The 27,807-nt window shown below is 36.2% G+C and overlaps 1 protein-coding gene across 2 annotated transcripts in view; it reads right to left on the reverse strand.

The window, feature by feature from the left end:
* The window catches only part of FGF14 (fibroblast growth factor 14), a 381,670-nt gene that overhangs the window by 73,084 nt on the left and 280,779 nt on the right, over window positions 1-27,807 (reverse strand). For both annotated transcript variants that reach the window (XM_058825424.1, XM_058825425.1), the window contains exons 2-3: window positions 20,394-20,504; window positions 12,129-12,232 (exon numbers count right to left, since the gene is read on the reverse strand). In XM_058825424.1, the coding sequence (XP_058681407.1) occupies window positions 12,129-12,232; window positions 20,394-20,504 (215 nt within the window). The remainder of the gene's footprint in view (window positions 1-12,128; window positions 12,233-20,393; window positions 20,505-27,807) is intronic.

The following is a 27,807-nucleotide window of genomic DNA, read 5'->3' on the forward strand; positions in this document are numbered from 1 at the left end:
AGTCATGAGGATAACAAGGTTATAGTGCAATTTTTAGGACCAGGATTGAGGAACTCCATGCTATATTCCTGAGTTTGATGTATCTACAAACAAATAAAACTGAGCATGCCTCATCATAACTAATAAAATCTTTGATCTGCTAGAATAAAATGTCATTTAGTGGGAATGCTGCATCTTGTCTGTCTCTAACATGGCCCATGTCCCTGCACTTCCTATTAGGGTAATTCCAACAATTTCAGGTGAGGCTATGTATACCATGGCTAGTTCCTGACAATATTCACTAGTGAGACTGTTTTCATATAGTGAGACTGTTTTCACATGATTGGCAGAGTTTGAAGTGAACCTAATATAATCCACCTGTGGATCACCTAATCCTAATCCTTTCCCCTGTCTGCTCCTTTCTCAATGTCATACTTGCACATTCAAAGCTGTGAGTTGGACAAAGTACTTTAGATACTACCTCACTATTCCTCATATTCCATCCACAGAGCAGCCACCTCCGCATGATAATCCCTGAAAATAAAAAAAAATCAGTTGACCTATCTTCTACTCTAATTGTGTCAATCGAAGAAAAGTGACTTTCACAGTTCTGAGAACCAGGCAGAACACTGATACTTGTCAAAGATGACAGTGAATGTTCTGTAAGTATTAAGGGAAATACCAATTTTATCTTCTATTCTGTTTTCAAATGCTATTCTTCAGCCACCTTCAATAGTCAGATGAATGCTAAATGGGTGATAAAATCGCCTCAGCTGATGCTTCCTGAAGTTGTCACTTTCAATGCCTGAAAGGCTGATTCCTTCATCTCCTTTCCTGCTGGTGCCAATAGATACTTGAAAATGGAGAGACAAGGGCATACTCCTGATCTTCAAATGTCAAGAAGAAAATAGTCAACTCAGTCCTCCTCAAGAACAACTAAATGTTGAAACAGAATATTAAATGCTGCATCTTCCTATGGTACCCTAACCCTTAAGAGAAGTTCTCCAGAGAAAAAAGAGATGGGGGAGGAGAAGAGGAAAGTACAAGGTTGAAAGCAGGTTGAAATTAAAAATGCAGTTCTACTAACAGCATTTGTTAGTGTATCATAGATATCAGCATTTGTCAGATATCATACTGAATAAAATGAAGGAATTCTCCCTGATATATTCCATTCAAGAAGCTCAAAGAGAATGATGCTTACTTATACAAATCCTTCCAGTACCTACTGCAGCATAGACCAATAGCTTCAGACCCCACAGGAGCAAATGGAAAAATTTCTACCAAATCTAAAAGTTATTCTATTCCATTGTAAAAACAAAAGTAACTCTAAAGAGATTGCACTTCCAGTTGGTTCTGTATTAATTATACTTTACTCTTAGTCTGACTTGACTATTCTCTCATTATCACACCAACATGCATTTTGCACTTCCCTTGGCAGGGAACGTCCGAACCCATCCTAGAGTAAAGAAAAAGATACCAAAAAGAATTTTGGAATGTAGTTAATCACAGGTACGTCTTCTTTTTATTTAAAATTTTATAAAAATTAAACCCTTATATTTTATTTTTTTTTAATAAACCCATGTTCATCCAGTAATACATAACACTGGGGAGAGAAATAGTATTCCTTGGGAAATAGACTTTAAAAAATCTTATACTTCTACCTATTCCTAACAGCATCAAAGCTGCTTTTAAGATCTTTTCATAATATTATTCTCTTTCCTGATGACCTGGGCTGTGCTAAGTTTTTAGTACTGAACAGCAATGTGAAAGGGTATAACTGCTTAGGGGACATTAGTCACAACACGGAAGTCACATGCTGGCCAAGAGGGACATGAAAAAGAGAACATATTATGCTTCTGAAATGTTGGCTATATTTTGTTTTGTGCCTGTGGTATAAACCCCTTTCTCTATCTTTTTAAAATTCACCAGCTGTTAGGCAATTCTGCAATAAGTAAACAATTCCATGGCGAATTAGGCAATCACATCTCTTTTGTGGAAAACTTTGGGTCTTTAGCTCTGTACATCTGCGGAGTAACAAAGTACTGGAATTTAATCTTCATGTTGAAACATTGTTTTCAGTTTTGCAGACACAATCACACTAAATATTAAGTAATACCATGTAAATGTCTGGTAATGCTAAAAAGTCTTATCAGTCTGTTAATAAGCCAAAGCCTTCCATAACATGACATGCTACTGGAAAAAGAAAGAAAAAGAAGGAATTAAGCCTTCAGGTTTTTTTCCCATTTACTCAAAGTACAAGGTTTTCCTACCTTGTTCTGTCTCTTAAGCCCAGGTATTCATGGTTTTCCAGGTAGTGGCATCATGTCACTTTTTATTACAAAATGTTTAGTGACAAATATATCAGGAGAAGACAATGTAGAGAAGAGTCATATCTGAATTCAAACACAATGGGGTGACTTGTATGCTCACCCCTCCTCCAATGTTTTTTGCTGCAGTAAAATTCAGGTTTTACTGCTGATTTTTCTTCAGATTTACGATTCCTTGTGAGACACCCACAGGGAGAGCAAATATGTCCCCAAGGCTGTATTTGCAGTCTGCTAAAAAAAAGAATCATTGTCAAATCAACAAGAATCAGTCTAAAGAGCTTCTCAGCTGGCAGTGAATAGGATATGCTGAATAAGCACTGCACAACAAACTCACCAGTTTAAACCTTACAAGATGGATTTCTGAAAATGTTCTGCTATGCCAACCCTGATACCTATGAGATCAGCAACTGTAATTAGCATCAGAACTAGGCCAACACTTGGTACTCCTAAAAATTTCAGATCCCTTCAATATTCAGGCAGTATTTTAGAAATTTAAAATTGGAATTTTGAATTACACTAAGCTGTGGACAGAAAAGGTTCCACGATTGCTAGGAGTTATTCTGATGCCGTGCCACAAGTAGGTCCTGGTCAAGCAACAAGAATGAACCTCAAACTTTCCTTCGGGATGTCTGTTTTCACCTAAAGCTGCCTCTGACTGAATGGTGTCCCAAATGAGGGAAAGAGAAGGCAGGAAAGAGTCACACCCTATTCAACTCCTGGCCCTGTACGGGAATGAAGATCTATGATATTTGTCTAAATGAGTATATTGAGCATATAAGATCATGCACTATCTACGGGAATAGATCAAGGAATACTGTTAGGGAAAGCTGCCAGCAGGTAAAGGAGAAGATTGAGGAATTTGACAAACCAAGAGGGAAATCTAGACTTGATGTTAGCTAGCTATGTACAAGTTGCTGGATGCTTTCTTTCCTACTCAGTTTTCTATAGACACAAATATTTAGCAAACTTATTTACATTGTAAATGAACTGTAATCGACAAATAGTCACAAATTTACCAAAAGGGAAACAAAATGTGGTCCATAGTTCTCATTTCTGAAGCTAAGTTCCCCAGGAAGGCCTCAGGGGCAACCCCAGCCTTTTCTGGGGACATATTCACCCACACACTGTCTATAGGTCCTGCAAGGCTGCACACAAGAAATTGTCCCTGGCCACAGAAAATCCCACGGGGAAAGGTGGTGGGAGCAGCCCTGTCCCCAAGAGAGGGGACTGTGAACACCCTTGGGCAGGTCCCAGATTAACAAGCTCTGCCAACATGTGGGAGGCCAAGGTAAGGGGTCATTAGTCAGGACATGCAGAATCAGCATTTCTGTGGGCCTACCCAGATGGCCAAGCTTGCTCACAGGATCCAGCCCATGGCTAAAGCTGCCTTACAAACAGAAATATCCCAGTTTTTTTTTCACAGGGCATACAGGAAGATTACAGGGGATATAAATTTATCACTAGGTTTAGCTACACATTTACCTGTTCAAATGAAAAAATGAATACACCACAACAATAAAATAAATGTGTATGATGGCAATGTGAAAGAAGACTCTTAAAAAAATCCAGAATAATAAGAAACCTGTTACAAAAATGTAATGGATATTGTATATAAATCAGTCATCAAATGCATCTATGGCTTTTGTCAACATCTGATATTTACAAAACTCTATCTTTCATACAAAACCCTGTTGTAGAGTTGCACACTACAATAACATTTTTAATATATCATCCTTCTTTTGAATTCTAATCATAAGGACCACACAGAATGATGACACAGATGATACAGAATTATGTTGTAAAGATAAGATGATAATTTAATACACAGATACTTGTGCCCACATCATCCCATTATAGAATATGAGGGGTACCTTAGAAAGTTCTCTTAAATTATAGTGATGCTTGCATATACTTCTTTAATTACCTAGATAAATACCATTCTTTTATCTTGATATTATCAGATATAGCCTGAATATTTTTCTAAAGGTATTTAAAATTTTTAGAGAAATTTTTAAAAAATGAAAAAATACGCATTTCACTATTTCATTTCTGCACGTTAATGTGGATTGTTTTTCTCACATAATGAAAGCAAATTTTTGCTTCAGCATCTGACTGAAGCAATTCTTCAGACAAACAGAAATATTTTTTTGAAAATAGACTAAATATCTAAAAGCTCTCAGTTATTTTCTGTTCATCTATCTTTCTATCTAGACACATACATTTTGGAAATAGCTCTGAACAACAGAAGATGCATTAACTATGCAGTTACAGAAGTGATAGCACCACATGTGTCTAAGTGTTCTACTCCACAGAAAGTTGAGCTTTTTCTTATCTATACCTCTTGACAATGCAATAGGAAGTTGTTGTAAGAACCCCACTTATGAAATGGATTTCAACTTACCATAAAATCCTCCCAAAATTGTCTTTAACATTTTCAATATCCATTAACCATTAAGGAAAGAAGTAGTAAGATTTTGTTTTGGAAACATGTTTTTGATAATTGTCTAAAATTTGAGAGATTCCAAGTCCTTGGTAGCCTCCCTCCTTGCTTGGATGCAATGAATGAGTAAGATTAAACAGTAATGAATAGAAAATTAGAAATTTCAAATGTCATCCTTTTTGGTTGGGAAGTGACAATTAGAAAGGAAGTAAGTGAACAGAAGGCAAGAGTGGTATACAATAGAGAGTGAGATGAATTCAAAATTTAGGATTATTGACAACCCCAAATTCCTAAGAGCAACAAAGCAGAGAATAAAGAAACATCCAGAATAGTGTAGTTGCATTTATGCAACAAAACAAACATTGGCCAAAAATACAGGAATGTTACCATGAGAGACAGAATTGCCAGAAGCAGAAATTTGACAGACTTGATTAAGCTGCTGGTCCATCAAGCCTGGCTCAGCCTTCAGCTGTGACCATTGCACAACAGCTCAGAGACAAACCTCCTCCAGAGCAACTGCACTCTGTGATGCTGCACACTGGGCAAAGCATTCCTCTTGGACCCTGTGGCAGTCATCCTACTTCCTGAAGCATGAGATTAGATTACCTCATTTTAGCATACCTACCTACAGCTACTATTCCTTGTCATACAATTATTGAAAAATATCCAGCTGCAGCTGCAGACCCTGTGATCGTTCAAACTTTGCGAAGGTGGAAGTGCAACTGTTATTCTTGGGGCATTTATATACATTCCAGGGAGAGAGAACACATATAGTAAGTGATTTTTGCACAGGGATAGGAGAAATATACATGAGAAAGGAAAATTAATTATTAAAGCAAATATGAAACTGTTTTTACTGATAAAAATTCAACTAGATCCTGGATACTGTAGACATTAATGAAACAATCAGGATATAAATATTTGGTTTAAGTGGCAAGAAACAGAGCTGCAAGTTTTGAGCCAAGTTCTGTTATTACCCCCAGTAAAATATTTAAATTCCAGGAGGAAACTACAGCCATAGAGTAAGAAGCCACACTAAAATACTGTATCCTTATGTATTCAAAGTGGCACTTTTCATTAAACAAATAGTTTATGAACAGTAGTTCAAATAGTAGCCATTGGTGGGTATGAAAAACTCAGGTCATAATCAACATAAGCATGAGACTTGAACAACAGTGATATCATCCTAAACATTTCTACAATGACGATATCATTATAAGGTTTTCTGCAATACTGTTCTGCTCCACTGTGCTTTTTATCCACTTTCTTATATCCCTTCTTATCACAGTCTCCTCATGTCTGCCTCCTTTCATTCATTTCTTCCCTTCTCACTTCTCTCCTACCTTATCAAACTCTCAGGTGCCTCTGCATACCTCCTTTTTTACCTTATCTTGTGCGTGAAAGCATTGGCTTCAGCACATTCAATCAAAAATGTGCTGAAAACCTAACCCAGTAAAGAAAAGTCATGGACTTAGTATGTATTTTGTACCCCTTTTGTACTGCATGCTGCAGCAGGGACATTTGACACTCTTTTGTACAATATAGCAGAGCTATGTTATCAGTTGTTGCTTAAATGCTACCATAGAATAAATACATTCATTAGCAATTCTCTGTATTTATTTTTGGGAGGCAACCTGAGAGACAAATTATCTACCTCCAAAACCAGATATAAATAAGCATAAATCATGCAGATGTTTTCCTCCTCCCTGTCAGTGTATTTCAACTGCTGGAACATGCTGAACTTGTTTACCTTTTGAGAGATGCATCCCAGTTTACAGAGGAACACAGCCCTGAAACATGCTGCATCCCTTTCAAAAAAACATTTTTCCATACAAAATAAATATGGGTCACTTTCTAACTGATCCCAAATTGAATAAAAAATAACTAGAAATGTAAAAAACGTTATAGATATGTAAGGAAGCAGTTCAGTGGTAAGCCCTTGAAATAAGGGATTTTGTATAAGGTCTTGCCTTTACTCTCTTAAAAATATCACATAATCAGTTTTCAAAAGTCAATACCAGGAGCTGTGGTTTCAAATAATTAAAAATACCCATTTTCCTCTTTCCAAAGTGAGCCACAATACTTCCATGATACAGATAATGACAAGTGAAATAAGGTCCTACCCTTTTTTTAGTAAAGTCTGTGCTGGAAGATAAATGTGTGGGAGCAGGTTGAGACCCTAAAGCATAAGTCTGACATAAGAAAGAAAATAATGTTCTCTATTGATCACAATATTATGAGACACTCCACTCTGATGTGCTTGCATTTACAAAACTACAGATACCTCAAGAGCAGTGAGTTTTACCCTTTTCTGATATTTAGTATACTTTTGACCACTAGAAATAAAAGTCTACATCTTTTCACAGAGCAAGCTTTATTTGTTACTTTTTCTATAAACAGATATATTGCCGGCTATTCCTACAACACTTTGCAAGGTGTAGAATGATCCAAAGGTGGAGAATGACCAAACCGTAGGTCAACTACTGTTGTAACAACGTTATCCTGATGTCAGCATGAACCCATTTTTGATTATTCTTGTAAAAAATTACAATTTAAAAACACCATATTTCCTCTTTGGTTTTGTCTTCTGCTTTGTTTATTATAAGGTTTTATGCACATTTGAACCTTCAAAGTACTGCACATGATAAGCTTTGCTATTCCGAAGCACAAAGGCTCTATGAAAAGCTAGACAAAATTTATTTTTCATTTGACTTTGAATTGAATAGTAGAAATACAGACTACTTCATTTCTCACTCTTTTCCAGGCTTCACTGAAGGTGCTCCTATGTTCTTGCTTGAGGCTGAATTTTGTTCTCCTCAGAGAGGTCAATTACATGGGCTTAAAGAAGTGGCAGAAATAGTGGCATTGGGAAGCCGCTGAAATGTCAGGAGAAATCCTCAAAGGCTTTTTTTTTCAGGTGAGAGTTGCCGGAGCGATAGAACAAATACACTGCTCAGCAACAGATATTGATGTTTTCTCTCTTTCATGAAGGCTGTGACACAGACTGATATCTTACTGCAACAGAAACGCTGCCCCAACCAACACCCTTCCAACACCTTCAACACTGTGTACTGCGGCAGATCAAAAAAACAAACCCCCACCTCACAAAAGATTATTCTGTTAAGTGAGTAGTGCAACATTCCTAATTCTAAAATACTCTACAAAAAGTTGGTAAAACCTCTCCAGTACTTTCTACATCCTTCCAGTGAGGTTCCCACTACCCCATGCCCAGAAGAGGACCTCTGGAGCCACAGTGAGCAGTGGTGGAAGAGGGGACCAGGGAGGTCAGACCTGGCCTTGCAGGCTCAGTCATCTTTTAAAGCATCAGTCTTACTAAGAAACCATGCACTGAATTCCTATGACTTTGATATCTGCTGCTGGACAATATCACAGGTGTACTCTTTCCTCTCTGCTTTAGCTCACATCTCTGGTCTCAGAAAATTTGCAGAAGAAATGGTGAAAGAGGAAACACAAAGAAGAAAACAGAAGCAGGTTAAGATGTTCTAGACAGGACTTTTCCTTGTCTACATTTCGAATTTTCCCTTTTCTTTTACTCTGATACCTACCAAAGACAGGTAGTACAGTGACAAACTGCTCCTATGATAATAAAGGGAACCAGTAGCCCTTCCAAACACTCCCAGATATATCAAATAATTCTGGAGAAAAATCCATTGATGTAAACCCAGAGGGCTCTCATATCCTCATCACAGGAAAATAGGAATCATAAAATGGACTAACATTTTATAAGTTTTACCTCTGAATTTATCCTGCTAAGATAGCAGGAAATCCTAGAAGCAAAACAAAACCTGCAGCCCCCTGGAAGCTGAACTAATGAACCACTTGCAAAGGGAGTTGATCAAAATTAACATCAAACCCAACAAAAGCTTCTGCCAAGCACTGCACTGCCATCTTCTTGCTGCAGGCAATACCTGTTCCCCATGGAGAATCCCTGCAGCTGTGCTCCCTTTTTAAGTGCATGGAGTCAGTTTCATTGCTTTTGATTTTGACAAGACAAAATCTGAAAATGAAACCTCACCTTGCTCACCCTTCCAAAAGGAAGAAAGGAATAAGGCATAATTTTTGACTTTAGCATATGAAGTCCATAACTACAACTTCAAAAATCTTGCTAGTAACTGAGATGGCTCTTTGTGGAAGAATCCATATTTTCCAACTAGCTTTCACAGTTATTTAGTCAGTCATAAATATTAAATTATTCACAGTTCATTAAGCCATCTAAAATTAATGTCAACTCACTTTAATGATTCTCATTGCTCACTAACATACATATAGAACTGGAAAGCTACCAGTAGGTAAATATATCCTATTTATGGCTAGATACATTCAATATACAGATATAAATGTGTGTATATGTAAATATACACACACTGAGAAATAAAGTTGGACACAGCAATCCAAAGCTTCAAAATAGGTGAGTTTAATGGATAGCCTTTAAGTGAGTTAACCCTTAAAAGAACAAGCAAGAGCACAACATGAAAAGGCTTTTGTTCTCATATTTCATATGACAGAAAATAATTATTTATGGTATTACAATAAGAAACTTAAGTCCAGAGGAAAAAAATAGGTTATGATTTTGGAAAAAAATTGGAAAATTTCTCTCAGGAATTTTGCAAAATCCTGTCGAACTCCAAAGATTCTTCTTCTCCTTTATTTGACAAGACTTTGATAATGTATGTTAGAGACTCTGGCTCAATCAATTCACAAAGGACAGAATACAAATCTCAAGTGCTGCAGCAGGCAAAATAGGTATGAAAAGCTCTTGAGACTGATCTTCCTACACAATTTGTTGTCCTCCTGTTTCTGTTCCAAGAAATACTGACATAGCACTCTTCTGTGAATTTCTACACATTTTTCTAGTTTTTATTCTGAGAAATAGTTGAATAAATTTTAAATATAGCAGAATAAAGGGGAAAAAACTATTGACTCTCAAAGTGATGTAAACAACCATTAAAAAAGGATTTTAAAAAAGGCAAGAAACAATGTAAATTTTCATCTGACAATCTTTTTGTAAAACTAGTCGGTCACTGTACCTTCATTTTCTTCACACAGCACACACAGCAGCTTCACACATAATACCTTTGCTGTCAGTGCTGTTGCTTAATTAGTCAATGTGATGTGAACCTTATGATAAAAATAATTGAGCTGGGGCTTTGAGTCTCTGAAGAGAGGCAGCAACATGTAGGGTATTCTCACAAGATGCAGCTTTCATATCCTGTGAATACGAGTGTGATGGGAAGAAGGGACACCAAGCATAGGAGGGCTATACAGAACTTCAGTCTCAACTTAGACTGAAAATGCTACTAAGTCTACAAGGCATGATTACTTTTTTCCAAAACTTTATAAGCAATTGCTAATAAATATAAATATAGGTACATTTTAACTAAAATTCCCATTATGCAGCAGCTTTTTCAGTGATGGCAGTTGGCATATGAAACTTAGAAAACTGTTTTCTCCCATTCTCTCCTAAATAGCCAAGGGAAAAATATGTAACATGTAATACAGAACTTCTGCATTCAGGTGCAACAGATACACAGATGTGAAAGAGTCAAAAAGTTCACCAAAACAGTAATAGAAATTTTATATTCAAATGCATTAGTCTTTAAGGTGAAAGCAGGCAATTGCTGAGACAAAAATGTATTTCCAGTGTTGTCAATACATTATATGAAACAAACAAACCTGTATTACAGCACTGATGTTTGGAAATCAATACCTTTAAATTTTTGATCAAATGTTATTTTTTTTTCTTCTTGAAAAAAGTTTAAGTTGAAAATATTTTCATAGACATAACAAAGTCTTCCACTGTGTTTTGTAATGTGTCAATTTGTAATTTAATGGGCCACTCATCTTTCATTCTCTGCACAAGGAAAAGTAAGCAGTACCTTAGAAAAACAATCCTCGCCTCACTTAACTTCATTTAACTTGAATCATTTCCAGAATAATACATAAAAACAGTGCCTACTTTGTACAAGTGTGGTCCCCCTGCAAAATTAACCATGAGGAAACAGCACATCTTCTGAAATTTATATTTCTTTCTGGGGGACTGAGAATGCACTTCAGGAACAGTGTTGGGCAAGAATGTACTCTTCAGTGTGCCAACACATAAAAAAAAATGCTCTTCATGCCATGATCCAGAAATTACCTTCCCCCACAATGTGATGGAACTAGAAAGTCAGTAATTTGTTTTCTCTAACATCACTAAGCTTTTTTCTTCAAGTTTTCTTCCTTTTGATAGCATATATTGCATGTTTTCCTGTGATAGAATTTTTATTTTGAACAGATGTAAAAAGAAGGTAGACAGTACTGCTTGAGTTTCCAGCAGGCATTTTGTGAGGAGGAATTTTCTCTTTGTCTTGACATTGGCATTCAAGATTAGTTCCATTTTTCTTCCTAATTAGCTTTTGCAAGACAATTGTGTGTTTGAAACAAACAGAATACTTTCCCTCAGGGCATCAGAAACTTAATCTTTCCAATTTCTTTTCAACGGACATTGAAAACAAAGCAGTGTATTGTAACTCAGATGGGAATTAAGAACTATGTGACGCAAAAAATGGAAAAAGCACTATGTAAATAAATTTACCATAGATGTCAATAACAATACAGTAGTGAAAAATCCTTTATGCCACCTTGTTAATACCTGACAGAACTGCCTGTTCACATTAAAGGCTGTCCACCCTTCAAAGGAAGTTAAGACCCTAAATTTAAACAAAACTGAGGAATTTTATATTCACAACACACTGAGTGATTAGCATCAAATCATTTGAAATAACAGAAACAATCTGGAGTCTTTCTGGTCACTTTATCCAGCAGTCTTCTTTGTGACTCAAAAAGACTTTTTTTAAACTTTGATCATTCAACAGAGGTAATAGTCCCTCCTTGTGTTTGATATCAAAAAATCAGTAATTCTAAGCATACAGTTACAAGATTATTGTGACAAACCATAAGGCTGTTAATAACGTTTTAGATGGAAGTTGTACTCATAAATCTTATCAACAAAAATAATGGTCAGAGTGGTTTTTGGATTCTGATCAACAAGACTAAGAAAATAATTTTAGGTCCTTACTTAAAAATTTTGAAGAACTGAAATGAAAATTATAATCTTTGTGGTATATGGCAATCTACTATGAAAGCCTGCCAGGAAAAGAGCTCTATGGTGTGCTTTTTTGGGATTGCTAACATTCAGACTTTCATATGTAGTACACAGTAATTTCTACTGTGTCCCATTTATAAATAATGCTAGGCACAAGCATGGTGTGTGCAACATACACAGACATTGCAGAACTTCTTAAAAGTGGACACCCATCTCATTCCTGTGTAGACTTCAGCTTCAGCTGTGCCTCCTAAACAGAGTCCAGCAAGGTACTTACTGATGTGTAGAGGAAACCTTCTCCATTTAGGGCTATATACAACCCAGTCTTTACACCCTGGATGGCGACAACTCGAAGTCCCACTGGTATAAGGTTGAATAAAGCTGTGAAGAAAACACACGTTCAGACATAAATATGCCACAGTTAATACAATTGTCTAATAAACATAATTAGCAGAAAAGAAAGAAAAATAGTTCTGCATAATTTTTTTATGTTTTTAAAATTAGACTAACTCAGAAAATCTTTCTTCTTTGATTCTGGCAAGTAGCTCTTTATTTTCCTGGGCATTTTTATGGTTTTCAACTAAAAGGTGCCCTCATCAAAGACTGCTGTCAAAGGATCTGTGGTTTCAAATTTTTTTTTTCTTTTTTGAATGTTATATTTGATACAAGTGGTACCAAACGGTGTCAGGCAATGACAGAGGCTTACCATAGTTCATAAAAGCACTGAAATATGTGCTTGATTCTACATTGGAATAAATGTTATTGAAGAGAATACAGAACTTGGGGTAATAATTAGAAAATAATCAGAAAAGCAACTAATAACAAATACCCTAGAAATACTCTATACCTCTGTAGTAATCCAAACAGCCACTGTCTGAAAAAAGACCAGTGTGAAGAGTGGGAGTTTACCAGCCTCACCACAGAAAAACACAAGTTGTGTAAGTAGGTGGCATGAACAAATTCTTCTAAAACTTATGCCAGCACACACCTATATTACATTTACTGACTCATGCTAGAAAATTAGATGGAAATCACACATCAGTTTTGGAAGAAAAGACCAGGATGAGACAGAGTTTATGCTAAATGTTTTTTCCACTGTGGATAAGCCCGGGACTCCCAAGTCCTTGGATGAAAACCAAAAGCACAACCTGTGTATCCAACATATGGAGTGGGGACAATGTTTCTACCAAGTGTCAGGAACACAGTAACACCTACAAGTGAATTCCTCAAAATTTAAGAAGGACATCCATAGGTGTGACCAAAAAATGTACTGAATGAGGCTATCTGTAATCAGAATGCCATAGCTAAAGCCCAAACCAGAGAAAAAAGATCATTTAATTGCAGTGGATAAATACATTTCTCAAGATGTGAAAATTCCTGCTTGGTCAAAGAACAAAAATCCATCCAGTTTGTTTATGATGAATATGACCAAGTCTTTACAATTGAGAAAAAAAAGCATAGGTAGACTACTAGAAATATAGACGTATAAAAAAAGAGACACCTTTCCTTCGGCATTGTCATGCAAAAAAATAATGCGTAACATCAGATAATTTTAGGAATACACAAAGCCAGTTTAAAGCTAGGAATTGTAGCAGAGTTCTTCCTAGAGCGGTAGAAAGAAAAATATATAGAAAAGAGCTCTAGAAGAACTGAAAAAAAATTGGCAGGTTTACAAAGAAAATAAAAGAGATTACAAGAATTAGCACAAATTAATTTTAATTTCTGTTATTTCCAAATTTCTCCATTATGATAGGATATTACAGTGCTCTTCACAAAAAAAAAAAAAAAATTGGTACAGATAAGGTTCCCTCTTTAATAAATGTAAAGCAATGAAATATGGCACTCGCAGAAAAGATATCCCAAGAGCATATAGGCTAAAGAATGCATGGCTTAAGGGCTTTTAGTTCAATGTAATTTGGAAGTCAAAAATTAGTTATAAACTCCTCATTGTCCATGCATTTCATTATCCTTAAATGAAACAATGTCAAAACCAGAAAAATCACTGCTGTGTGTTGTGGAGGGAGAGTCTGTCACAGCAAAACAAAGTATCAGATGGCAATTGAGTTTGGATTTTTTCCTAGAAAAAAGAAATTGCAGGAGCGAATCATGCTAAAGGGACTGAAGAAACAATTGAAGGGACACAAGGAAGGAAAAACAAACAATACTTATATAAAGAAAAGAGGTGAACACAAAAGACAAGTCAGCCATGAGAAGTCAGTTAATGAAAAATAATTCGGTCATAGTGGTTCAGTCAAATATTCTGAAATGTAAATATTATATACCATATTACAAATAAAAATAAAGCACCAAAGCTAGAAAAAAAATCCAACCACTACTGAACAAGAATTACAGGCCTGTAACACAGCAGTGTTTTGTGCAGCCTATAAAGTTACTGAAGTGGCTTATAGTTGCTGGTGAATTCAGAAAGCACTGCGGAAGGCATGGAATGCATCTTTTACCGCCACCAAATTTTAATTGGAGATTTTCAGAGATCCTGTAATTAGTCTAAACCCTTAAAATTTTAGAGTGTGGCCTGAAATGCTGCAATTTTGCACAGTCAGAATATTCAATAAGCTTCACAAAATCCTCCAGACTTGAGGAAAACTAGGGAGGCCAGTCTACATTCAGCTATTGATTGACAAATGTTCAGCAATGTGTTTCATACCGGGGACAGCAAAACATGTACCAGGAAGGCACAGCATGTGTTTTAATGCACTTTGAAGCAGGCCAAAAGTAATTCAATTTCCTCCAGAGCGTGATTGGGCAGTACTCTTCACTGAGCAAGACTTTTGCATTCAATTACACATTTCAAACATACCTAGGATTCACCTGTGGCATACCTCACTTTAGTAAAAACTGCTCTGAGAAAAACAGAAAGCCTTCTATAGTCTGCTGGCATTCCAGTTCTGCACAGCCAAACATATGTTCTTATCTGAGGGGGTTGCTAAAATGAGCCATGTCCCCTGCTTCCTTCTCTCTTTAAGAAAATTATCTGAAACCAAAACCTGGGGAGTGAGGTCCCTGAACATCTTTATGTGCCTAAAGCCTGTTCAGTGAGTCTATAGATGGGTTGAGAGGGTGGACAGCCCCCAACAGCCCAGGAAATACAGCAGTGCCTGGTGCTCAGTGTTCCCATGCTGCATGCTTTGGTAGAAAGCCTGGCAATTCCACATGTAAGTAGGACGTGAGAGCATCAGGGAAGAGAACGGAACTTATTGGCAGAAATGGTGCAAGTAAAACCCTTTCTCCTTGTCAGTGCTAAGAGTGCACACTCCCTTAGCTTTGCTTTGTGCTCTATCTAAACCACAGCTATAAAGCATTTGGGTTCTCTGCCTTTTCCTAAGCCTGCAAGCCTACTCCCACCACAAAATATCAGAAAATGGGGATGGGGACAGTTAGCAGGAACAACTGCCATGAAAAAGGGTTATTTGTTTAGGTTTCATGGAGGACACTTGCAGGAACTCCAAATCTGAGTTGGATTCTAGTCCTCAAAAAGTTTTAGCAAAAGTTTGAGTCCACTTTTTCAATGAGCAATCTCTCCTTTCTTGAGCAAAACACAAAACCCCCGTATAACTCTTTCCTTCTTTTATGTTATACCAACACAGTCCATTAACTTGAAATCTGAAATGCTTGAAATCAGATATTTCCATATACTTGTGGAAGTCTATTTAGGTACAATTTACTTGTAGCTGCAAGAAAATTGCTATTACAGATCACTGTTTTTCTCAGGAATCTTGTTACAGACTGACTGTTAAAGAGTTCTGATCTTGCAGCCTCTTCTGCGTGCACACTGCCCTTGTGGCAGTTAACAAAACTTTCCACAGTACCAAATCTCCAATCTCAATCTCAAGGCAACTACTTCTTCAATTTATTTTCACCTGCAGGCCCACAGGCAAAAATGACAACTTCATCAAAACATCTTTTAGATTGGCAATGACTGCAAGGAGTTTGGTGCTTAGAGATTTGTCCATCCATTTCTTATGGAGCAAACCAATTCTAGCTGCCCAGTCTTACAGAAGACATAATTAAAACTTTTTTTTTTTGAGTATGACTGAACATTTACCTGTCACACTAAGATTATCCCAGTGGGAGAAACAGGCTTACCTAACTCCTAGAAGTGATGTAAATAGATGAGTAAATGCCTGCATAATTCTTTGAAGACAAACTTCAGTAAAAAGCACTGCAAGCATCAGGCTGCAGATATTTCTGTGCAGTAATCCAAAATTAACATTCATTAATCCAAATTTAACAGCACTGCAGGTGTTTTTTTCCTAATCTTTATGTGCTTTATTTCTATCTAATTATCTCCTTTACCATACAAGGGTGCTGTAAAGGTTATTTTATGAGTACCTTCAAACCAAAATGTGATAGTGGTAGGTATTCTGTTAAGACATTAAAAAGTTAATGCTTCCACGTTCAATTTGGAAGATATAAATAGAAGTATGCATTAAAAGATGAAAATAAAGGAATGTTAAATGGTTGCAGGATTCCTTGAAGAGCAACTCTACCAGGTACCAAGCACCACAAAGGAACTAAAGCATATTGCAGCATAATAAAAGATGTGCACAGCACAACCAAGTAAGATGTTCTTGGATAATATTCACTTTTTCATTCATCAGTATATTAAATATGACTACCAATAGGTAATAATGTTGTTTTAATCAGAGAATATTATAAAAATGTTATAAAACAACTGTAATTTCATAAGGGTTACAAAATGCAACATTTGAGTGTTACAATCAGGTCTGTCAACTGTAAAGGAAAGTATCCTCATTTGAGTTGCATTTTTTCAGTGGTCATTGGCTGAGATACACTCTAGGTGAATTTAAAAAAGCTATAGACCTGAAAGATTCAGGGTTTCAACCTCAGAAATTAAAAAGTTGTAACTGTCTGTTTCTCAAATTAATTAGTCTTCCTGCTAAACCTACCCTTCATTCACGAGACAAAACTTTGAAGATAGACAAAAGCCTAAAACAGCTGGTTTAGATGGGGAGGACAGGAGGAGAATGTAATGCTTGTTACTACAAGCACATATGGAAATCGTTTCTATCTCCTTATGATTTCTGTGCAGGACCTTGTTTTTCCTAATTAATAATGATGAGGCCAGTGAAGCAAGCTGTATTTGCACCTGTAAAGTCCAAGAACATGAGAGTGAGTGTGACAGCTACACTGAGTAGAACCTCAGTAACCAAAGCTACAGCTTTAACCACAGCCACTCCTGCTTTTGCTGCAAGCAAGACACATAAGCAAACCAGAAACTGAAAGGTATTAGAGAAATTAAATTAAAACAAAAAACAAAACTAAACAGCTAAAACAAGATATCACTGAGACTGGGGCAAAAAAAAAAAATAAATACAGACTGTGCACAGACTGTGCACACAAGATTGTTAGGCTAACAACCTTAATTTAGGGAAGTAATTTGAGGAAACTCAGCACCATTAACCAATAGGTGCATTAATTACAATTGTTTCATGAAACATCTTTATCTTGGAAAAGTTATAAAAAGAAGTTACAACAATGAACTGAAACCTGTTTGTTTACGTTGAGTTCTAATGTCATGGCCATCAACATGAGCGGCAAAAGTACATTCATGCAATTGCACATCAATCTTCCTTCCTTTTTCATGCAAGTTTTTGCACACAGTGATACACTAAAAATCTTGTCACCTCTCTCTGCAGTCTCTGGCCTTTACTCGAACTGGGACAATGAGCAGCTGATTAAAGCAGCTGGTACAACTCATTTTGACTTCAGATAGAAGCAAATTTTAATCTTAGTTTGAGCTACCTTGCTATAACACTGTGACTACAAAAGGGTGTAAAGTTATGTTTACTGACATACATGTAAAATGAGTACAAAATTATATAGGCACTTGAGGGAATTTTAACTCCAAGTACTTCTCTAATTGCTTGACATAGAATACATGGCAACAGCACAAAAAGTAGCAGCATGACTAAGCTTCAAACAGTTTCCTTGCTGAAGACAAAAAAGAAGCTGCATCTTTTTTCTCTCCCTCTCTCCTCGCTCCCTCTGGCTTCTCTGACACCCAGTTACTCAGTGGGCTCTCTTCAGGGACACTGAATAGTCAGAAGGCAGGTGGAAGGCTGGCAGAGTTGCACACCCTTTGGCAGTCTGTATTTCCATCTTTTTGTGAAACACACTTTGAATGGAAGTCATCCTCGCTATCCAGGTAAGCATTCTATCAGTTCTACAGACAGCTGATATGTGTCCATCCCGTCGCTCTCTGGGCACATTAAATGGGCAGCCTGCAAGCAACACAGTCAGAAACAGGATCTTCTCCCTTGGGCAGCTGCCAAAAGTTATTCACTTGTAAGCCTCAGACAGAAATTATCATGCTAAGGAGCTCAAAAAAATAAAATATCAAACCACTAGGAATTCTACCCATGAGAAAATTAATGTTTTAAAGTGAAAGAGAAGTAAAGCCAACATATGCTGCAATAAAAAAAAGCAGTAGGAAAAAAAAAGTTCAACAGGAAATGAAGGGTAACAAAGTGGAAAGTGAAAAAACTAAGACTGGCAGCACAAAAGAAACAGACACATACTCATACAATAATAAATATACCAAATGGGTAAATCTTTTCAGATCTTAATATAAGGTTGATACATATATACCAACAAAATTTCAGATGCAGACTGTAGGCCTTCCTGGCAAGCACATTAATTTTATGTTCTTCTGTTCTAAACTGTCTTTATGAAAAATATTGGAAAATTGGAGTAGTCAGAAAAAATTAATCCCACCAGTTAAAGACAGAAAAAAAAAGACTTTGTGGGAAAAAAATGCCACAAATTTTTAGCCAAAAAATACTTTTGGAGTAAAACAAAATAACTAACAATATTTATCCAAAATACACAATACTTCTATATGGTGTTTGGTTGAGTTTGGAGAAGTTCAATAAAGTTCAATATTTCAGAATATTCATAATATAGAACATTTATTCTGCATTGTGGAAAAAGAAGAATAAGGGAGATGGTCAGAGAGTTGGAAAATCAGAAATGCACAGAAGAGGAGAAAGAGTGAAAAAAAAAAAGAGGACAATTTGTAAAAATGACAACATCAAAAAGAGAAAAGTAAGGCCACTTTGATCTATCTTTGAAAAGACTCCACATCCATAGAGATCTTAGAGTTAAAATAACCTCTCAGAAATAACAATAAAACATTAAAAAATTGTTGCAATCCTACACATCTTCTCGCTGAAGCTAGGAGAGGGGGGCAGAGGGATAGAGATCTGCACTTATACCATAAGAGAGTTCTTAGACCTCATCTAGGCAAAGCTTCGATAAAAAGTGAGAATAATCTTGTCTTTTTTAAGGTCTTAGTCTGTACTCCAGTACTGAAGTGGGTATGAGAGATGGACATCGACGGAAGAAAAGAAACAAGGATGGGGGTAGGATAGGCAGGACATGGAAGGGGAACAAAAACACTTGAAAAACAAGCAGAGAGGTACACATAAAAATATATTAAACAACTTTTCTCTATTAAAAAAACTCCAAACCAAACAATAAAAGGTGATCATGCTATCTGCTGATGAAAGGTGTTAAAAATGACAACTAAAATAGGAACCTTACCAATGTAAGGCAGAAATCTCAAATACTTTAATTTCTGCAGCCTAATTTCAACATTTTTAAGGAAACTAAGTGGTTATTTATATATGCATAATAAGTGTATTAAATGCATAATTGTGTATTAAAAGTGCTTTAAGTAAAATTTGAGATGACACAGAAATGTTACTTAAATATGTCATGATAATTAAAATAAACAAAACACGAATCAACTGTCTCTAGAGTAAGAATAGGTTTGCTTAATTACCATTTGCAGCTGAAGTTATCAAACATATATATATGCTCATTGAACAAAAACATGTAGCAGTATCACAGGAAAAGCATACCAAAGCAGCAACCCACACAGCCTTTCAAGACCTCTTTTGTTTGGAACATTTTTAAAAACTGCCACCTTTGCCATCTCTACAGTGGCAAAAATCTCTTAACAGCATTGGAATTCTGGCTGGCGAAGGATTTTTCGCCCCAAAAGTTTTAGTACCTTCAGCAAGTTAATTTAGCATGTGTTTTATGAAGGTCTTTGATTTGCTTGTAAATTTGGATTTTTCTGGGAAATTTAGTTTCCACGTCTTGTTGTTTCTTTGTTATTTATTGGAAGACAAGAAATTTTTGTTAGATGAGCAGTTCTTATTAAAAATTATTTTAATATAATTTTACCACTTTTATAAAATTACCAGAAGACACTCATTGGCCTAAATATCTCCCTCGTAAGGTCCGTGAGCTCTCAACGCCTTCCCCTTCCAGAGGCAACACATTTAGGCCAATGTCCTGCACGAGCCATGCTGGTGGTCACCAGGCTTCGAAGGGACGGAACCCTCCTCCCTGGGACACCACACATTCAGGAACCCTCCGAAGGCAGCAGGCAGGCAGGCAGGCAGGCAGGCATTCCCACGGTGCCTGTGCAAAAACATTCGAGCGGTGCGGTCTGCGGGTGCGATTAAGACATTCCCCTGGGGCAGTCACTTACTAGAATTACTGCTGTCATCCTTGGTTCCATCGAGACTTCCATCGGGGTGCATTTGCAAGTAGTAGCCTTGCCTGCAATATAACCTGGTCACTATACCCTTGAGCTGGGGATCTGAAAGACAAACATATTTTGTCACTAGCCTCAAAACTTTTTCCAAGAGTTATCCCTACTTCTCTCACTGTAGGAGGATGTTTGGTGAAGCAGCAATGCTGTCTTAAAAGTAAGTACTACAACAGGATGCGTGCTGATGGAGATGGAGAAAAATCTCTCTGCAGAGTGTTGTTAGGTCAGTTCTATGTCCTGTTCTCTACCTCCAACATCCTTCATTATAATTAATACAAGTAAAACAGAGAAAAAAAGAACATCCGAAATACCCACAGACAAAAGCTTAAACCATATTAAGCCCTGCAAAAAATTGTAGACTTCAGCAACAAGTTTTATAGAAACTAACAAAACATTTGAAAAACCCTACTGGTTTCATATATGTTAGCAACTCACTGTACTGCACATAAGTTTTAAGGAAACTGGGAGGAAAAGGTCTGTTACCTTTCCTATCAAAAGCGGTAAACTTATCAGGTGCAATTTGTAACAGTACCATCTGAAGTTCCCAGGATATTTTAACCAAGCTAAAAGTAGATCCAACTCACCTGCCCTCTCCCACCCCCCATGGAAAACACTCACAAACAGGGCAAGATATAACCTCTGCTCAGCAGAAAGAGAAAGCTGAAGAAGCTCTCAGTAAGATAAAGCTAGGGGAAATCCAGATAGCTGGGAACAATGAAGGTTCTCCATTTAATACCCTGCATTTATGAAAGCTGCCAAGAATTGGGCAGGGAGTGCCGAGCCACAAACTTTGATTCACAGCACAGATGCTGCCTTACCAAACCACAAACTGAGCTGTTAGAAAATTATTTCAGAGAAAGAAAGCATCACACCTTTAAAAAATTCAACAGAACTACCTCTAGGTGATATCAGTATTAATATTGTTAAACATTAAATATTAGGCCAAGTTCCAGACGGCCAGTACATAAATTTGTGAGAACATTGGCATTAAAATATCTATATCATATCATGCTCTGCTGTGCAATAATGAATTAAATTCATAAATACTTTGATACAGATATATAATAAAATAAACATGTGAACTTCAAAGGAAGACAGAAAGTATTTTCATGCATGCCTGTGGGCAGAATACAAAATTTGTGTATAATTGCTATCACAATTAATCATGCTGGGTTACTTAGAGTATCCTAAGGGGACGTGAAAACAAACAGTGATAAACAAAACTGCCTCTAAATGGTATGTACTGAAATTTCTGTAGAGGCTCAGTTCTATGGAATTATCCTGCAAATGCTTTTATTTAATATCCAAATTACAAAGTCATATTAAACAATAAGCCCATCTGAATTAAAAATATAAGTTAAACTGTAAATATAATAAAAAACTTTTACTATAAATAGTAACACTGTAAGACTTCTGAGGCATGAAAATAAATAATATGGACAATCAAAGATCAAAATATAAGCATATTGCAACCTAAATTTTTAAAATTTATTTAAACTGGAAATTATGCTTTCTGTTAATTTTACATTATCAAAAGTTTGTCTTTATGTATGAATACTCAGAAACAAATATTTAAAAAATTTAAACATGTCAAACTGTAATTCATTTGAATGTATTATCTCCATCAATTTCATCAGGTGATTCAAAAGTATTTTCATAATTTCAAATTGAAAATTTCAAATCGAAAATTGAGTTCATTTTACACAGGCACTACTCCTGTCAATGTATGCTTTCAATGTATACTTTAAATTGACAGTTTTAAACATGCTTGCTTAACACTCATTAAAAAGGCATGTTTTAAGACTAAATAAAAGTATAATAAAATATTTTAAAACCAAATCTTTAAAAATTATTAACAGGAAAATTATCAGCATTTTGAAAAGCACTTTCTATACCCAAGGATATAGGAAAAAAAAGTTCAAAGAAGTTTCATAGGAAGGCAAAGTACAGTCAACTCACTGTCACCAGCTGGTTACATCTATTGCTTCAAGGGAAAAATGTCAAACTTACAAGTCAGTTTCAAAGTTGGTTTTTTTATACTCATTCTATTCATTTTTCTAAATTGAAAAATTAAATATAATGTCTAATAATTATTAATCTGTTTTCATCAAAAGCATTATTTAAAATTAACCCTGCTTTACCAGCTATCCAAAATTATATCTGAATGAAAGTGAAATGACACATCAATCTTGAGGCGAATCATAATAAGCAATAGTCACAAAGACTACTCCATACAGCTTCAAGGTAAATATCTCCAAGATGAAGCAGACAATCCTGCCAGGCAAGAAGTTTATCTCTTCTCCTTGCAAAAAGATAAATTATCCTTTCACATCCTTTTTGAGACATCTGAGCAACAAGCAGAGAAGAGAAATCTGCTAGTCCCTGTATTTCTCTGGCATTTCATCTATCCTTTGTCTCTTAATAATATTAAAGGAACAGTCAGCTTCAGATGATTTGCAAATGAGTTTCTCAAATCCTTGTTGACCACACTTTAAATGTTTTTTTACTATCTTCTAGACAGCAGGAGTGAGCAACAATGCACAAAAACAACAGCAGAAGACTGGTGCCTGTCCACAGGTGTACTAGGTGTGCCACCTTTATATAACTCTCACCAGAGGGATGAAGACAGACAGACCAGCATTCATCCTTACCCTTTAACCCCCACATTTGCTTTTATCTCCTCACGTGTAAGAGAAAGAAAATGCCAAGAAAATACAGCAAAAAAAAAAAAAAAAAACCAAAACAAAAAAACAAGCAGAAACGGGATGAGAGCAGACAACCTCAGCAAGGAGCTCCTAGTTCTCATGATTTTATCATAGACATTTTGTTGCTAGTTCTCTTTGGGTCCTAGCTGCCACAGTGAGGTTATTTTGTGAACAATATAATTTATACTTAATTTCAAACACCTTGATTTCAGGGCAAATGAAACTAAAAAAAAGCAAACTTCACCGTGCATCAAAAATTATGGAACAGTTCAACATCTCCTAATGATTTTCATCTATCTTTTTTTGCACCTTGATTTCTGAGGTGCAATTTCTGAATAGTTCAGCATGACATGTCAGCAATGCCATACATTGGGAAAAATTATTCTGACATAGAGGTTGTCTCTTAAAATTCAAAGCTGTACCAAATGGACAAAGCAACGGCTCCTTAAGCCTCTCTTTCACAGCAATCTGTGTGACAGCAGCCACTTGCAGCCCACTTTTCTTGCTTTCTTTCCTTGTCAGTGGTGATGGCAGGATGCATGATTGCAGCTAGCATGAACACTCTGTCAGTAGCTTTTCTGATGTTCTCAACAAAGGCAGATTTTAATTAAGATGTCTTCTCTCTCAAATAGTGGCTACGAAAATGGCTTTGCATTAACTCATGACAGGCTGAGTGCAGCTCTTGCTCTAGCACAATTACGACACTTCATGTTTTGTATTCTGAATATTTTCTGTTCACAGAGAGAATGACTTTCACATGTACTTCCCCACTCCAACACACTGCCAGGACAGATGTATTTAGAAACTTTACAGATTTAAAATAAACTAGGGAAAAAACTTATTAAATATGAGTGTTAACATATAGTTGAATTTAAAACACTAAAAGAACAGTGGTGAATATGCCTATTGTATATTTTAAAAATTAGTCCCTTTGCATCTACTGGAGTTTTAAGGCTTAGTTTTTACCAGAGAAAAGCTTTTTTTTTTTTTTTAACTGTCATTATTTATTTCCTCTCTCTTCTGTGCAAAGGTACTAAATAAAAGTCTGCTGACAAGCAAATGCTTAATGGGGGGGATAGTCTCACATCAACTCACATTCTTACGGAGAATAAACTGCACTATCCAGTCAGCCACCAGTCTGCCACAAAGTGAGTTGCTCAGCGAGCCAGGCAAATGTCAGTATTTAGGGGTACATTCTGCTCAGATAGCAGAGCATCAAACCCATGATAACAGCTCCAGGTACTTCATGTTTTACTCGTCCTTATTCTTTGCACTTTCGTCCAGCAGTTTTCACCTGTGGATATTTTAGTACTTAAAGTACCACTCATATAAAGTACCACTCATACCAGGAAAAAAAAAAAACAACCCCAGAGCATTTTTCATTTAAGGTTATGGTACGTTGATAGTCACCATGACTTGGCTGTCATGTCTTGCTCACTGATGCTGATATGGTCAGCATTTGTCAGGAATCTTCTCCCTCATCTATTAAACTTTATTGAAATATAATAAACCCCCATTATAATCTGCATTCAGATTTTTTTAAAAAGTCTACCCCCTCAAATCCTGCAACCACAAAATTCCTTTTGTTCCTGGGATGTAACATATCCATCCAAAGTCCAGAGAGTCTCATCCACTCCAGGCACACCTCCCTATTATTTTGTAAGGCCTGTGAAGAGCAAAAAGCCCCTTTTCTTGACTTCTCACACAAGAGTACTCTAACAGTAGTGTGTGTCTAGGCTGCGTTGGACTGGATTCTTGCTATCTCTCTTGCTGAAGTGTCTCTACTTTGTATAATAATTAATTACCCCTCTGCAGGCAAGTTAGACCCCACCCACTGTACCACAGTTCAAGACATCTTCAACCCCTCGCCAACTTCTGCACAGACACTTACTGTTGCTTTAGATTAATGTCTGGATACTTTTTCAAACTTAAAACACATCTCTGTAGTGCTGTATTTTAGAAACTTTCCACTAACCAATTCAGCGCTGGAAGCATGGAAAAAATTCCACGTAAAAATTAAATTTTCTTTTTTGGATTCTCATTTCAGGTATTTCAGTTCCCACTGTAACACTTTTCCCAGTTTTCAAAAGCCATCTTCTTCTCAAGTGTGCTGCTTCTGCCATGCTGCAACAGTACTCAAACAGGTACAGTCGTTACAGATGATCACATCACATTGCACCTTGTTTATGCCAAGCCTTGCATTGTCATTCCAGCACATAAAAGTGCAGGGTCCTGTGAAATGTTATACAATCACAGCAGCAAGCTTCCTGAAGCAAGTACATTGCCAATGGGGAATTCAAAATGCAGAACTTTGTACTGCATTTAAAGGTGATAAAATCCTAAATAGGCATCTAAAACCATCCCTCATTATTAAAGTCTTCAGCTGTTCCAGTGATACAGCTCTTGCATTCAAAAGCTTTATATACTCTTAACTTCTTTATTAGACTGTCCTATCATCTCATGTCTTAATGTTTCCAAGTTTCTGATTGCTTTTTTTACTTTCTCTCATTGTTAACAGAAATAATAAAATTTGAACATTTATTTTATATGCTAGTGCTCTCTCATTTTAATAATATTTTTTCAATATCTCACAATATGCATTAGAAAACTAAACTTTAATTAAAAACCCAAGAGAAAAATATTTTTGAAAGAAAGTTTTGCTCTATTCAGGGCAAAAGGGAAAAGCACATAATGTGAACTCAGAAAAGCAATAGCTTCCATTATTCCCTGTTCCCATAAGTAATAATAGTACTTGTTCTGAAACGAGGTGGCTTTCTCTTTGCTCACTTATTTTTCCGTTCTTATGATGATTACAGGGCACTCAACTTTGGTGTTTATTTTTAACTCTACTTTTTGTCCGTTTATGCCTCACATCACAAGCCCATCTCCTGCAGAACCCCGCTTTGAGAGCGCGGTTAGGAGACAGAGAGTCCTCCCACGCTCCTGGGCTGCCATTGTCGCTGGCACTTCCACAGCGTTTATGAAATTTCCTGGTAAACTATGAAAGCAGACTGGAGTTCTGCAAAACGGTTGCTTTTCTTAAAAGCCCCCTTTGTGCTGGCATCCTTGTCTTTGTGTTGCAAATGTTTTTATGTTAACAGCAAAATGTGCTCCCTTTCCATTTGTGGGTGCTGACATTTTGTCTCTGGGCCTCACAATGCATTTAAAAGTACATAAGCCTTGTTTCTTGCTATATGGCTTTACTCACACAAATTTGATCATCAACAGAATTACAGGAAGTTGGCTGCTAGCTGAGATAATTTATATCTGTTCAGATTTACAACTTGATTGGATTCAATAGACTTGTCTACAGTGTAACAATTAACATCCTCCTTTACCAGACATATTATTTTGAAGGGTATTTTTTGGAAAGGGAAGAAGATTAGATTGTTCAGAAATCACTTTGTTCCAAAATCAATATTTTACACGATCATGGTAGCTGAATTTTAGTAAACTCAATAAATAATTTACATTTCTCTTCCTACTGGATTATATTGTATTAATATGATGGTTTTGATCTTGCAACACATGGATTTTTTTGAAAATTCCGGCCTAAAAACTGCCTTCCACTTTTGACCTATATTTCTTCTACTAAAATTCACTAAAATTCAAAACTAAACTAATTCACTAAAACACACTAAAATTCAAAGATCTCAATTTCCTTAATATCTAAATGATATCAGTTTATGTTGTACACAGGAATACTGAGAAGAAGCTGGTCTCTACTGCCAAGCTTACTTAGAAAGCACCAGTCACAGCTTAATATATTTAACTAAAAAGCATGATCTTCCACTAATGAAAAAGCCCCATCTCAGCAACTATATTCACTTTCTCAATTTACTCTGAAACACTAAAATTTCTACTGTCTAAATTCCATGTTAGAGAAATCTTGCTGTTACAGTTTTTATTTGTTCTTTTCATTTTACATAAACCTAAAAAATATGCCTTACTGAACCTTATTAATGTAGATAAAATAACATTCTAGTACCATGTTTTGGAGCTGTTCCTGTACCTGGCCATCTTAGCTCTATCTGGTACATTCTTGATTCTAAATTGCAACAGCAAAACATTAACGTTATAAAAAATACTGCTTAATGTTTCTCTTGAAAAGAAAAAAGCACCAAGTAATAGATTCCAGAAATAGGTAATTTGTGTCTTCAATTTGCAATAATCTCTACTTTACCTTTCCACGAAAAGCCTCTGCCAAACACTAAATATAATTTTGCTCACACTCAAAAAATATCAAAGCACAATAACATGACAGCTTCTATTACCATTTAGCCTATGTATAAAATTTGACTAATGCACTGCCCCTGGAATCAGTAAGTAAATGGGATTTAAGAATGAGATTTCTCTAAAGATGACACTGAATGTTGAAAGTGCAATAGGATGGGCATAGATGACCGTTACATGCGTAACTGAATTTATTTCATATAGCACCTAACTCACCAAAGAATGAATTTGATACTTCCCTTCCTAAATAATTTCTGGTTTTAGAAGTCAATGTTTAAATATTGCATTTATTTTCACAAGCTTTACTACTTATCTCCTTGCATGCTGTATTACTAAGCAATGAACTTTCACCAACTGACTTAGAAATAATTTTCAAAGTGCCCAAACAGTCTATTTTACAAGTATTCAAAGCC

Source organism: Ammospiza caudacuta, chromosome 2 (assembly GCF_027887145.1).
Source record: "Ammospiza caudacuta isolate bAmmCau1 chromosome 2, bAmmCau1.pri, whole genome shotgun sequence".
Lineage (NCBI taxonomy): Eukaryota > Metazoa > Chordata > Aves > Passeriformes > Passerellidae > Ammospiza > Ammospiza caudacuta.